At 39.3% G+C, this 11253-nt stretch overlaps 1 protein-coding gene across 2 annotated transcripts; it reads left to right on the forward strand.

Annotated features, from left to right (window-relative positions):
* Positions 1 to 1465: 1465 nt before the first annotated feature.
* KCTD18 (potassium channel tetramerization domain containing 18) lies at positions 1466 to 10181 on the forward strand. 2 transcript variants are annotated; one of them, XM_054829373.1, is made up of 7 exons: positions 1466 to 1652; positions 2480 to 2677; positions 3934 to 4145; positions 5061 to 5254; positions 6365 to 6459; positions 6892 to 6994; positions 9424 to 10181. In XM_054829373.1, the coding sequence occupies exons 2-7, from the start codon at positions 2521 to 2523 to the stop codon at positions 9938 to 9940; spliced, it is 1278 nt and encodes a 425-aa protein (XP_054685348.1). In that variant the 5' UTR covers positions 1466 to 1652; positions 2480 to 2520; the 3' UTR covers positions 9941 to 10181. The 2 variants fall into 2 exon arrangements, with proteins under 2 accessions (XP_054685348.1, XP_054685349.1); XM_054829374.1 differs by lacking the exon at positions 1466 to 1652 and adding an exon at positions 1688 to 2025.
* The last annotated feature ends 1072 nt before the right edge of the window (positions 10182 to 11253 follow it).

The raw sequence follows: 11253 nt of genomic DNA on the forward strand, positions 1-11253 counted from the left end.
ATACACAAAGGAACACAGTTCAGACTCTTGAGGCAAAACCAAACCAGCTTAAAGGAGAAAACAAGCATGGAAAGCTGCAGCTTTATTAAGTGAATGTTTTAGAGCGAGAAAGACTGGAAGTATATTCTAACATTTGACAACAATGGCCACATTTAATTTGCAATTGCTATGTATGAACTATTCCCAGTGAGTAAGGGACAACACATTATATCCTTACTAAAGATATAGTTAAACCAGACACCAATATTCCACAAAATTAATCTATTATACTTATTTTCACTTATTTTATAGGAATTCCAACATCCATGAATTGTCAGTCTGTATTGCATCCAGTGGCATGGTGTAACTTGTGTGCTTATTTAAATAATTAGATATTAAGCATTAAAGAGTAAGTGTATTTTTACTGGATAGGTCCTTACTGTATGTTATGGCAAAAAATATATTCTTTATTTGCTTACAAAGTGGGAACTAGACACAAACTTTTTTTTTTTTTTTGGAATAGAACCATTTTTCATGCATACAGAAAATTTTCATGAGGCCGAGACAAAAGCATAACAAGAATCTGATTTTTTTCACCTTTCTGTTGTTTACACATGCATTTTGGTGAGCAAGCAACTATGTCAGACATAAGCAATTTTTATTAATAGGACACTGTTTCTGCAAGTCTGAAATGGCTGTATGAGGGTGAAGCACCTTGCCTGCATTCATCCATGCTATTTTAGAACAGAGTATATTTCAGTTGGAAGGCACTGCATTAGTTTGCTCTAAAAAAATGCACACAAGTCTGAAGCAGAAGATGCCCATGTTTCACAGGCAAGCAACAGAAAAAGCAAATTAAAAGCTATGATGCCTGCATTAATACATATTAGCTAAAACTAAATAGACTGCTGCTAGCACACAAGCTAGAGAGTTGGTCTGCTCAAAGGGACAAGCAGTCATGTCAGAGTAGGGCAGAAAACACAGGATGACCTCAGGCTAATTTTTAATGCCTTTGCCCTCCATTTTAACCAAAGCAGACCTGACCGTGAGAGCACGTACCAGCACCACATTGCCCCTGTGCAAGCACCCATCTTGGTGCTGCAACTTGGGGCGTGCAGCCGCAGGGGAAACCAGCGCCCATCACTCGGGCTTCCACCTTGGGTCAAAGCCAGTGGCCTGGCCTGGGCTCACCAGAAAGGCTCCGAGACCAACGTGAAGTAAAATGGGAGCACTGCGAGTTAGAAGAATAGCTCAAGCTGCGATATTATTGAGCCTACAGAAAAGCAATTTAATCAAACCCATTTTAAGTAAGCGTTAAAAAAAAAAATTATCAGGAAAGGTTTCTGCCTTACAGAGTAGCCGAGTTTACGTGCCTCAGGGACCCCCTTCGGGCAAAGCGGGGGAAGCAGGGGCAGCAGAGCCATGAGGGTCCCTACCCACGGCTGACCCGCCATAACAGGGATAGGAAAGCCCGGGCGGCCGGCGCTGCTCCCGAGGATGGCGATTGCGCCGCGGAGCACCGCACGGGCTGCCCCTCTCCGCTTCCCGCCTGGCTCCAGCCCGGCCCTTCCTGACGCCCAGCCGCCATTTTGAGGAGCCGAAGCAGTCCCTTCGGTGGCCTTGCCCGTTCCAGGCCCGGCGAGGCGGCCCTACTGCGGGAGGCGGCAGTGCAGGTAACGCGAGATGGCGCCTGCCCCCGCCCCTGTGAGGGGACCCCCTGCCCGCGGACGGCGCCGGGCTGGGAGCTCAGCCGCCTTCTCCGGCTGACTCCCCTGATCGGCCGGAATGGGCTTCCCTCTTTTTTTGGCGGAGCAGCGCCCCACGAAAGGGAGGGGGCGCCCCGACAGCTGTGGGGGCGGCTGCTCAGCTGGCTGCGAGTTCATCAGTTAATTTTGGTGAAACAATGGCAGGGCGAAAGGCGCGTAGTGGGAGTTAGTAACCTTCAAAGAGTGTGCTCAAAAAAAACCCCACGTTTGAACATTTTCTTCTACTTCTTGTGCCAATTTTTTCTGCCCAGACGCTCCCCCCTCCTGCGGGGAGCTCAAGGTAGGCGCAAGTTAAGAGCATTTCTTGGCAATGTGGCATTAATGACGCGACAGCTTCAACAACTACTTAAAGCAGCCCTACTTAAAGATCGGAGTTTAAAGAAACCAAGTTGTTAGTACAAAATTACTGCATTTTTAGTGCTGTGAACTAAAAGCAAGATTTCCCAGAACGTCCTTCCAGTGCTCTGCTCACACACACTGACCATGTAATTCTGCTTACTACTTTGTCTCGAAAGAGTAACCTTTGTATTTCCTAGCAAAGTAAAATGCCATAGTTTTTCATAGTAAAGGTGTAGAATGTTTGGCTACTTGCACTAATACATCTCCAGAACTGTTTTCAAAGCTGATTTACAGTATTGTGTAACAAACATGTAAAAGCTGAGCTAAGGCTTAGATCTTGTATATAGTATGTTCAGTCTTAACTAGCATTAGATTTACTTTTGTTTCTGTTTCAGGTTTGACTAGCTTGTAATTAACATCATTATTTGCAAATGCCATGGAAGAGGCCAAGACTGAAGATGCCCAGGGTGTTCTACGACTTAATGTGCGAGGATGCGTATACACAGCCCGGCGCGAGTCTTTATGCCGCTTTAAGGATTCAATGCTAGCTTCTATGTTTAGTGGACGCTTTCCTCTAAAAGTGGATGAATCAGGTAAATATGTTCAAACTGTAAATATGACATTCTGATCAGGAAGCTCTGTGGCAAGTGCATGCTTTTAGATGCATTTTATAGTATATCTCTTTTCCCAATCTGCTGAGCATCAGTTGGCTTCTTTAATTCCAGGACATGAAACAATTAGGCATGCATGACTTTGTACTTATGAGTAATTAATCTGAATTCCACAAGACTACTCATATTTACAGACATACATGTTCATACAGTGCTTACTCCTGCCTTGTCGCAGTGCAAACTGTGGCTTTGGAATGTCCTTCTTCAGTATGAATATCAAAATAGATAAAATTGAAGTTGCAGAGCATTTGGCATTTAACTTGGATCCTGCTTATGACCCCCTACATTCTCCAGAGGCATCTCTCTCTCTGTGTTCATTACATAAGGAGATTTGGGCCTAATTTTTGTTTCAGAATACTTCATTACACAGTAAAGACTGCATTTTTCACCACCATGGCTTGATATGAAAGCTTGAATAAAACTATTCATGGGTCAAATTTCATACTTGTTTGTGACTTGGAAATCCTGCCAAAGTATGTCCAGTTTAAAGATATGGTGGATGGAGAACAGCAATTCCTTGTTGTACACTTTTGACTGTTTAAAATATCTGAAGTGTTTAACATTTTTACGGGCAGGGCTTTGCTACCATCTTTCAATTGCAGTGAACAGCCTATTGTACACAACCACGTATATTTTGGTCAGTTTTGTAGTGGTCCTTGAGCCCAGCAGGCAAAGGAGAGAAAAAGAAACAAAAAAATACTGTGAAACTTGAGCAATAGTCAGGGAAGGTCAGACTAGATGTGTACTGGAGCTGATGCTACTTCTAACTCTTTTAAATTGCCTAGATCCAAACCTGAAAAATCCTCTGCAATAGCGAGAAGAGATGTATCTGCAGTTAGAATTAGAAATGCATCTAGAATTAGATTTTAGCATTTTAAGTGGATTGCACTACAGCTGAGCTTGTATGTTGGCATGCTCCTATGCAGATTGGTGATTTCACTGAAATTCCAAAGAAATGTTTGCTGCATTAAGAATTTTATCTTCACATAACAGATATTCTGGGGAATCAAAATAGGGGTTTTGAAAGAACAGAGAAAGTATACTTATTCCTCCTAAGTAAGTAAAACTAGTACAGAAGTTTTATATAAAAGGCTTTTCTTGTTGGTTTGGTAGGATGTGACAAATCTGTCTTTGCTTGCTGGAATTGGTATTTTAAATGATTTTATTTATGTTTTCAGGAGCATGTCTAATTGATCGAGATGGAAGCCTGTTTAAATATCTTCTGGATTATCTTCATGGAGAAGTTCGGATTCCTGAAGATGAACAAATTCGAATTGCACTACAGGAGGAAGCAGATTATTTTGGCATCCCTTATCCATACAGTCTGTCTGACCATTTGGCCAATGAAATGGAGACATATTCTTTACAGTCAAATATAGAGCTTAAAAAGGTCTAGACATTTCTTACATTTTTCAAGGTGTACTCTCTAATCCACACCATTCATTAGCATCAGATACTAAAACTACCGTATGCGCAAGACAACACTTTTTAATTCCCATGTTAAATCACCAGTAAATTCAGATGTTTAGGTTAAGAAATCCTAGAGTGGATAATGCAGTCATAGTAGTTAAGGACATCAGCTTTTCCCATCGTTGTGATACAGCAACAGTTTAAAGTTGACTCTGCTTTACATGCAAGTCAGTTGTAAAGCTTGCGTGGTAGGAATGACATTGTTTAGTTCCCTAGTTGTCTTCAGATTTTACTTGAGATTAGATTTGATTCCTTCAAGATGTTTGCTTTTTTGGTTTTGTTTTTTTTTTTTCAGTTTTACAAATTCATCCTAAAACTTGAAAGGTACTTTGCCATTTTTTTAGAGCAAGAAAGGAGAAAAGAAAATGAATATATTATTTAAAATCCTATGGTTTCTCTGTTTTAGAGTATTGTCACTTAAAAGCGAATTCTAATTAACTGATTGGAAATTAACTCACATTAGCAGGTGTGGCTGTGTTAGTCCTGACAGTCATCTATGTTTTCTTAGTAAGCTATTGTTCCATATATTTCACATTCTCCCTTATTCATTTCCTTTTGAAAAGCATAACACATTTCCAGACCTTTCAGTTTCGCTTCATATTAGAGATTTGCCACACCTTTAAGTATTTCTGTTGCTTTTCTGTGAATTTCTCCTCATTCTACAATATTTTCTGTTAACGTCAGATAAAAAATACTGCACACATTATTCTAGATAAACTACATCCCTGATTTACTTAAAAGAGCTCACCAGTACAGTTAAATACGAAAGCTTATTCAACTAAAAATATTATGTTCTTATTAATATTCTGTATTTTGTGTTTTATGTTTTTTACAGGCTTTGTTAGATTTCTGCGATTCTTATGACTTAGTTTGTACCACACCTACAGTTTGGGTCCTGCACTATCTCAACACTTCTGGAGCAAGCTGTGAAAGTAAAATTATTGGTGTGTACACCACAAGAGCTGACGGGATTGATGCAATTAATAAGGAGCTAGGAACAAAAATTCATAGTAAAAGCATTTACAAAAGGTAAGATGAATGTCAAACACATGAAAGCACTATGAAGTGAGAATGAACACTCACATAGTATAATAATACCTAAATACTATGTGTAGCATAATATAGCATTATTGTACTATACATCTGTGGAAGGAATCAGATTCTTTCCAGTTTTGAAAACAGTTGGCTAATACAATGGTCACATTAAACAAACAAACAAAAAGATAAGAACAAGGCATGGAGTACAAGAATTTGAGAGAGTCCACAAAAGGTGGCTAGCATGCAGTTGCTGTAAGTTCTTGTTATGTTTTACTTGCTATCTTTAAAATGTCTCAACCATTTAAAATTACTTCCTAATATAGGATAATATTCACACTAAATACAGTGAATGAATCCCCATCCAGAAACAGTTCCAGAAATACTCACAAAGTTGCTTGTGATTAATGGAATTGTATTTTGCAGTCTTCATTTAACACCGAAAATAACTGAAGGTAAAAGGAAATAGTTTTAAATCTTTAAAGGACATGTATATCTCTACGACACTATTAATGTATTTTTGTGACAGTAATCATAAGTAATTGGTAGACCTGTACTTCTGAGTGGAAGCAATTTGTCTTTCTTTTGGTCCCACAAGACCACACATCTTGGTGTCAGATGTGTACTTCACTGTGTACCTTTTGAAACATGGTTAAGATAGAGCTTCTGATGTTTCATTATCTTTATAATTAAGACACATATTTTCCTAAATTTAGGCTGGGAACATTAATGTTTATTCCAAAAGTATTTGGACACATAGTATCAGGTATCTGTCCTCCTACTGTGTTTTCCTTTGAATAAATGATTGAGATTTAGAAGAAGAGATTTTACACCATTAATTCTGTAATTATTCTTTTATGAACATCTTTCATGAATTTTTAGCAACAGGTGTTCACAGGCACGCACACCATAGGATGGCTATGTAGAACCTGTTATACAAATGAAATTTAAGTTACATTTTCCTTTCTGCTTTACAAAACATTTACTATTAAGTCCTTATAGTTAGGATTTGGTAAAAAGAATGATACATTTCACCAGTGTTACATTTTTAAGGACTTAGCTAGATTTACTACATAACTGTTACCTTTAAAACAATATTTCTAGAGAAGCTGGAAATAACGTCCAATACATCTGGAGCTATTACTCAGTAGCTGAGTTGAAAAAAATGATGGATGCTTTCGATGCCTGGGAAGGGAGAGGTAGAGTATTAATTTTTTTTCTTTTATTTCAGTAGTACTACTTTTTTACAGAAAAATAAGAAAAATATTTGCCAATAATAAAAACTCTGTTTACGTTTTCACTCATTCAGTAAGTAACATGTAAAATATCCCACAGTGGTGGCTATTTGGGAAAAAAGAGTCTTAAGGGATGTTCCAACAAGGTGACATGAGTTGACATGAATGAATAGATGTAGTGAGAGCCACCACATGCAAGGGTGAGAGCCTGTTAGCATTGGGCGCTCTGCTGGAAGCCCTAGAAGCGTATTGGCTGTAAGCAATGTTTGTGTCAGCATAGTCTCAAAGCTGAAATTCTACATAATAAAATGCATGCATTCATTTAGTCAGGTGTATATACATGCAACATTGACTATGTCTCTCAGCTCATCAATACAATGTCCCTTTGAAATGCAGGTGTCAGCTACTGGAGAGTGCCTCAGGAGCTGATTGAATGTTGGACTCTTGAAGAACGCCCTTTGAAAGGCAGTTTGCATCATATGCCTCCAGTTCATAAAAGGTGCGCTGATTTGCATAGGTGGCTTAAAATAAAGCAGAAATATAGCACAATCTTTTCCTTTTTTTTAATATAATTTCAGGTTCTCTGAAGAGCAATGAATGTTGAGTTTTCTTTGGTTTTTTCTATTTACATTTTTATAAAATGTCTTATCAGAGAGCTTAATTGCAGAACTGAACTCACTGGAAACAAATTACCTTTTTTAGGGTGCTGAAACTCTATTCTATTCTACTTCTTCAGCCTTTAAAACATCACTATAGAGTGGGAAGGAGTAATTTCAAAAAGTAGAGAGCAGTATTACTTTTGACTACACTTCCAGTCTCAATACATTACCTAAAAGCAGCCTTTGCAGGTGCAGCTACTCAGTTGATCTGAGCCATCCACTTTGCTGCTAGATAGACGAGGATCTTGCTGACCTTCCTTGTCCCTGGCCACAGTCATTTCAGCAGCAGCCACAGAGCTACATCAGCACAATGATCCAGCTGAAAACTCCTGTCTCCCCATCCTCCCTGTCCCCCCATTTTTGCTGGGGGGATGCTGCATTCTTTGCTTTTCATAGCTCAAATAGGAAGGACTGTGATCATTTGATCCCTGGATTGCCAAACATCCTGCATACGTTCCTGAATGCTCCTCTACTACCATTGCCTGTTTTATCTCCCACCTCTCTGCTTTGTCTTCTCTGTTCTTCTGAACCCTCAAAAAAGCTACCTTCACGTTTCAGCTAAAACTCCTGATGTACCCAGTGATCCTGATGATACCATATACTGTCTTAAAATACTGTAAATGAACCTAGTTACTGATGATATTTTACCTATACTTCATTGCTACTATTAAAGCACCAAATCTTTCAATGTTTAAGCTTCCCTTTTTGTTTTGGTGGTTCCTGTGATCTAGGATGTGCAGACATTGAGAATATGTTCTCACCTTATGGCTCTGAGGAAAACCTCCCTGGACTCATCAGTACTGAGTTATTTGCAGGCTTTCTGTTTGAACAGTGTCACCATATATATTTTATAAGAGCAATAATAGGAAATATTACCCTCAGATATTGTTTATTCTTTTGGTATGAATCCCTGTGGCATTTCACAGATCTTTTAAAATCCAGAATGCAATTACCCTGAAGAATATCAATGCTTTTGTAGTGTATCTTTTAAGCTGTTCCTTAGTGGCTCTCACACTTCATAGCCTGTTTACTGTTCTGACCAGCCAGCTAAGTGTTTCTTCATTCCTAACAATCAGGTTAGTTAAAGCTACAGCTTTTCTTTGTCAGCTCAAAATCTAGAGATAATCTGATTCATACATGTTCTTTCTCCTACTACCAGGTTTTAGTAGCTTTACCCCATCATCCACGTTGGATGAGGCTTTGGGCAACGTGGTCTAGTGGAGGGTGTCCCTGCCTGCAGCAGGGGGGTTGGAACTAGATGGGCTTTAAGGTCCCTTCCAACCCAAACCATTCTGTGATTCTATATAGGAGAAACCAACAGAGCCGCAGGTTGACAGCTTTTGTTTAGATACATTTTTAAATGCGTTGTTAATATTCTCTGAGTTTAATTTGGTCTCCATGTTCTTTTTCCCCCTCTTCCTCATTTCTCCGGAAATGATTTTGATTTATGTTTACTGACCGTCCCTCTGACCTGGCCTGGTTTAGCTTTTGTTTTGTTGGGTTTCGGGTTTTCTAACATCCTGTTCAGCTGTTTTAGCATGACCTGGATTTCTATGGCATAATTTATTATTTCCTTGAGGAATTAAAATCATCTAGGTGTCTATTTTTCTTTGCCAACACTGAGAAACAGCATTTGTATAGTACTTAAAAAAAGCTCTCTACTTGTATCAGTTAGAGTTACCATGAGAGTCCATAGACTTTCTTACATAGGTTCTGGTTTTTTGGTTTTTTTTTTAAAATGTTTCCTCTTGAAAGATTATCCATAATCATTTGTATTGAAAAGAAATGGGGGGAGAAGGAAGCAATATCTTTCTTCTTCTTTTCTCAAATTACATAGTCTGGAACTCTACATTTTGTGTTCATGTGCAGTTGGGTCTTGAATTTTTTGCAGATAAACCACATCAGACTAATATTTAGTGGATTTTGTATCTGATGGAATATGTAGCATTTTAAGATTTTCTTTCTATAACTCCTCCAGCTTGCTTTCTCACTGATTTTTCACTTAGTAGTTTGTGCATCATATTTCTTACAATTTTTAATGTGTAATACTAGTTAACACAGGTAGAAGAGATTGATGGTACTATTCATATAAAGGCAAGCCTGACTGCAGTGATGAACAGTTGAGAACCATAAATGATATTGTACCAAGTAAAAATTAAAAGAACTTGAGATTTGTGGATGGCTGTCACAGATTGTCTGTTTTGTAATAATGTTATAAAATGAATAATTCATATACATAGTTTATTTCTTTAACTTCTTTGTCCTACAGACGATTAATCGACTTTACTGAAGAGGAAAACTATTCACCATGTAAAGCGGGCCCCAAGCCAATTAGATTCTCAGGTCCCTCAACAAGTACCCATATCAAGGTCAAGAATTCAGCTTCATTAAAGGTAGCTGCTTGCAATGCTTCACGTTCTGCAGCGACTTTTAAACGATCCAATAGCGAAAGTTTGACGCTGCACAAAGTAGCTTCTGAAATTGTATCCACAGCAGTGCCCAGCAATTCCCAGGCGCCTTGTGGGCAGCGGAGTGCTGACCACGGGATGCCGTGTCAAATGGCGTTCGAGATCACAGCATCCAGGAAGCCTGTAAGCAACCGTGTAGTAAAGCTGAAGCGAACTCCACTTTTTCTTGTGACACAGTCTCAGCCATCTTCTTCTGTATCCAGTAAACAGGACAGTGCTGCTGTTGAAATTCCTGCTACTTCTGTGGTACTAAACAAGAAAGAACCAGCTGTATTAGCAGAGAGTATCAAGCTTAAGAATGATAAAGTGGATGCATAATGTTTGACTCAGCCTGATAGACTGGATAGCTTTGCATTATCTGGTCAAAGAAGAGATCATCATCTCACATGGTCATTTATTCAGAGATTTGGTAGAAAATTATGATGAAAAAGCTTATGAAAAGCATAGGGAGAAATTGCTTTAAGTCAGCACTGAAGTGTGTTTTCTGCTTTATTTCCAAATGTTTTTCAGATGTTGGGAAGGGATGAAGAAAAATGGATTAAAGAAACCCCTCAAACACAGCATGCACAGTCTAATGTTCTAGTATCTCACATTTGTATTTCTGTCAGGCTGTACAAGTTCAAATGACCTTTTCAAAGGGAGTACTTGCACAGCATGAAAGACCACCTCTTCATCAACTTTAACTACAGATAATTTCCTTAATTTGTATCTTTAAAGTGGGGGGAAAACAGACAACAATAAGTAGCTTTTATTAGATACCAGTTTGCCACAAGTGTGCAATGTACCGAGTACTGTGAAGCTTCCAGAAGCTGAACGTGCTTACTGGTACTTCTGGTGAGGAAAAGTCACCTTTGTGTTATTGACAGCAATGAAAGGGACTGCCTTTGCTTATACACAGTGAGAAAATTCAGAAATAGAGGAAGGGAACAGAGTCTAGGAGTAACAAGGCAATTTTCTCCAAAAACCCCAGACATACACATACTGCTTCCCTAAGGTGGTCTGATCTGCCACGGGGATGAGGCTGTTACAGCAGCTGATGCAGCCTCGGCATTTTGTATTGCACTGCTGTGGGGTGTTTTCTGCAGCTGCAGGGAACCTCACAGGTTTGAGTGACAGCTGGCCTTCCCATGTCCTTCTGCTGGTCCTTTCAGGTGATGAGGGGACAACCTCAATTTCTGTGTGCAGCAAAGGAGTGTTAACAGAGGTGCCCTGGTTTGAAGGCAGATAAAAAAACCCCTCCTTCCCCCACAGCAGGGTAGACGAGACCTCCTTGTACCAGGGTAAATTCTGAGTAATGATACTGAAGTGAAGAGCTCCTGTATGTTTCTGTCAGCAGAGGAAAGCCGAGTATGGCTCACTGATTTTAAAAAGCCCCTTTTAGTTGTTTAACTCAGTGAACAAAACTTGGCTTTTTGTGCCCTCGCTTGCTTACCATTGGGTGCTCGGTTTTTTGTTGGTTTTGCTCCTGCTTTTGCTTTTCCAGCACCATAAATACAGCTGGCCCTAAATGTTGAGAAGTCCTATCACATTGCCAAAACGCAATATTCTTAAAATTCCTGAGACTATTAGAATTACAGAAGGGTTCTTTAAATGTTTTATTTTCTAGATCATTTAGAAGTGATCACATTTTC

The sequence above is a fragment of the Grus americana genome, chromosome 6, assembly GCF_028858705.1.
Source record: "Grus americana isolate bGruAme1 chromosome 6, bGruAme1.mat, whole genome shotgun sequence".
Lineage (NCBI taxonomy): Eukaryota > Metazoa > Chordata > Aves > Gruiformes > Gruidae > Grus > Grus americana.

What these genes read in the sequence shown, in the direction of transcription:
- KCTD18 (XM_054829373.1), top strand. Translation starts at nt 2,521, where the DNA reads ATGGAAGAGGCCAAGACTGAAGATGCCCAGGGTGTTCTACGACTTAAT. An exon ending in TCTAAAAGTGGATGAATCAG is followed by an intron (nt 2,678 to 3,933) that starts GTAAATATGTTC and finishes TTATGTTTTCAG; the next exon opens with GAGCATGTCTAATTGATCGA. An exon ending in ATGCCTCCAGTTCATAAAAG is followed by an intron (nt 6,995 to 9,423) that starts GTGCGCTGATTT and finishes TTTGTCCTACAG; the next exon opens with ACGATTAATCGACTTTACTG.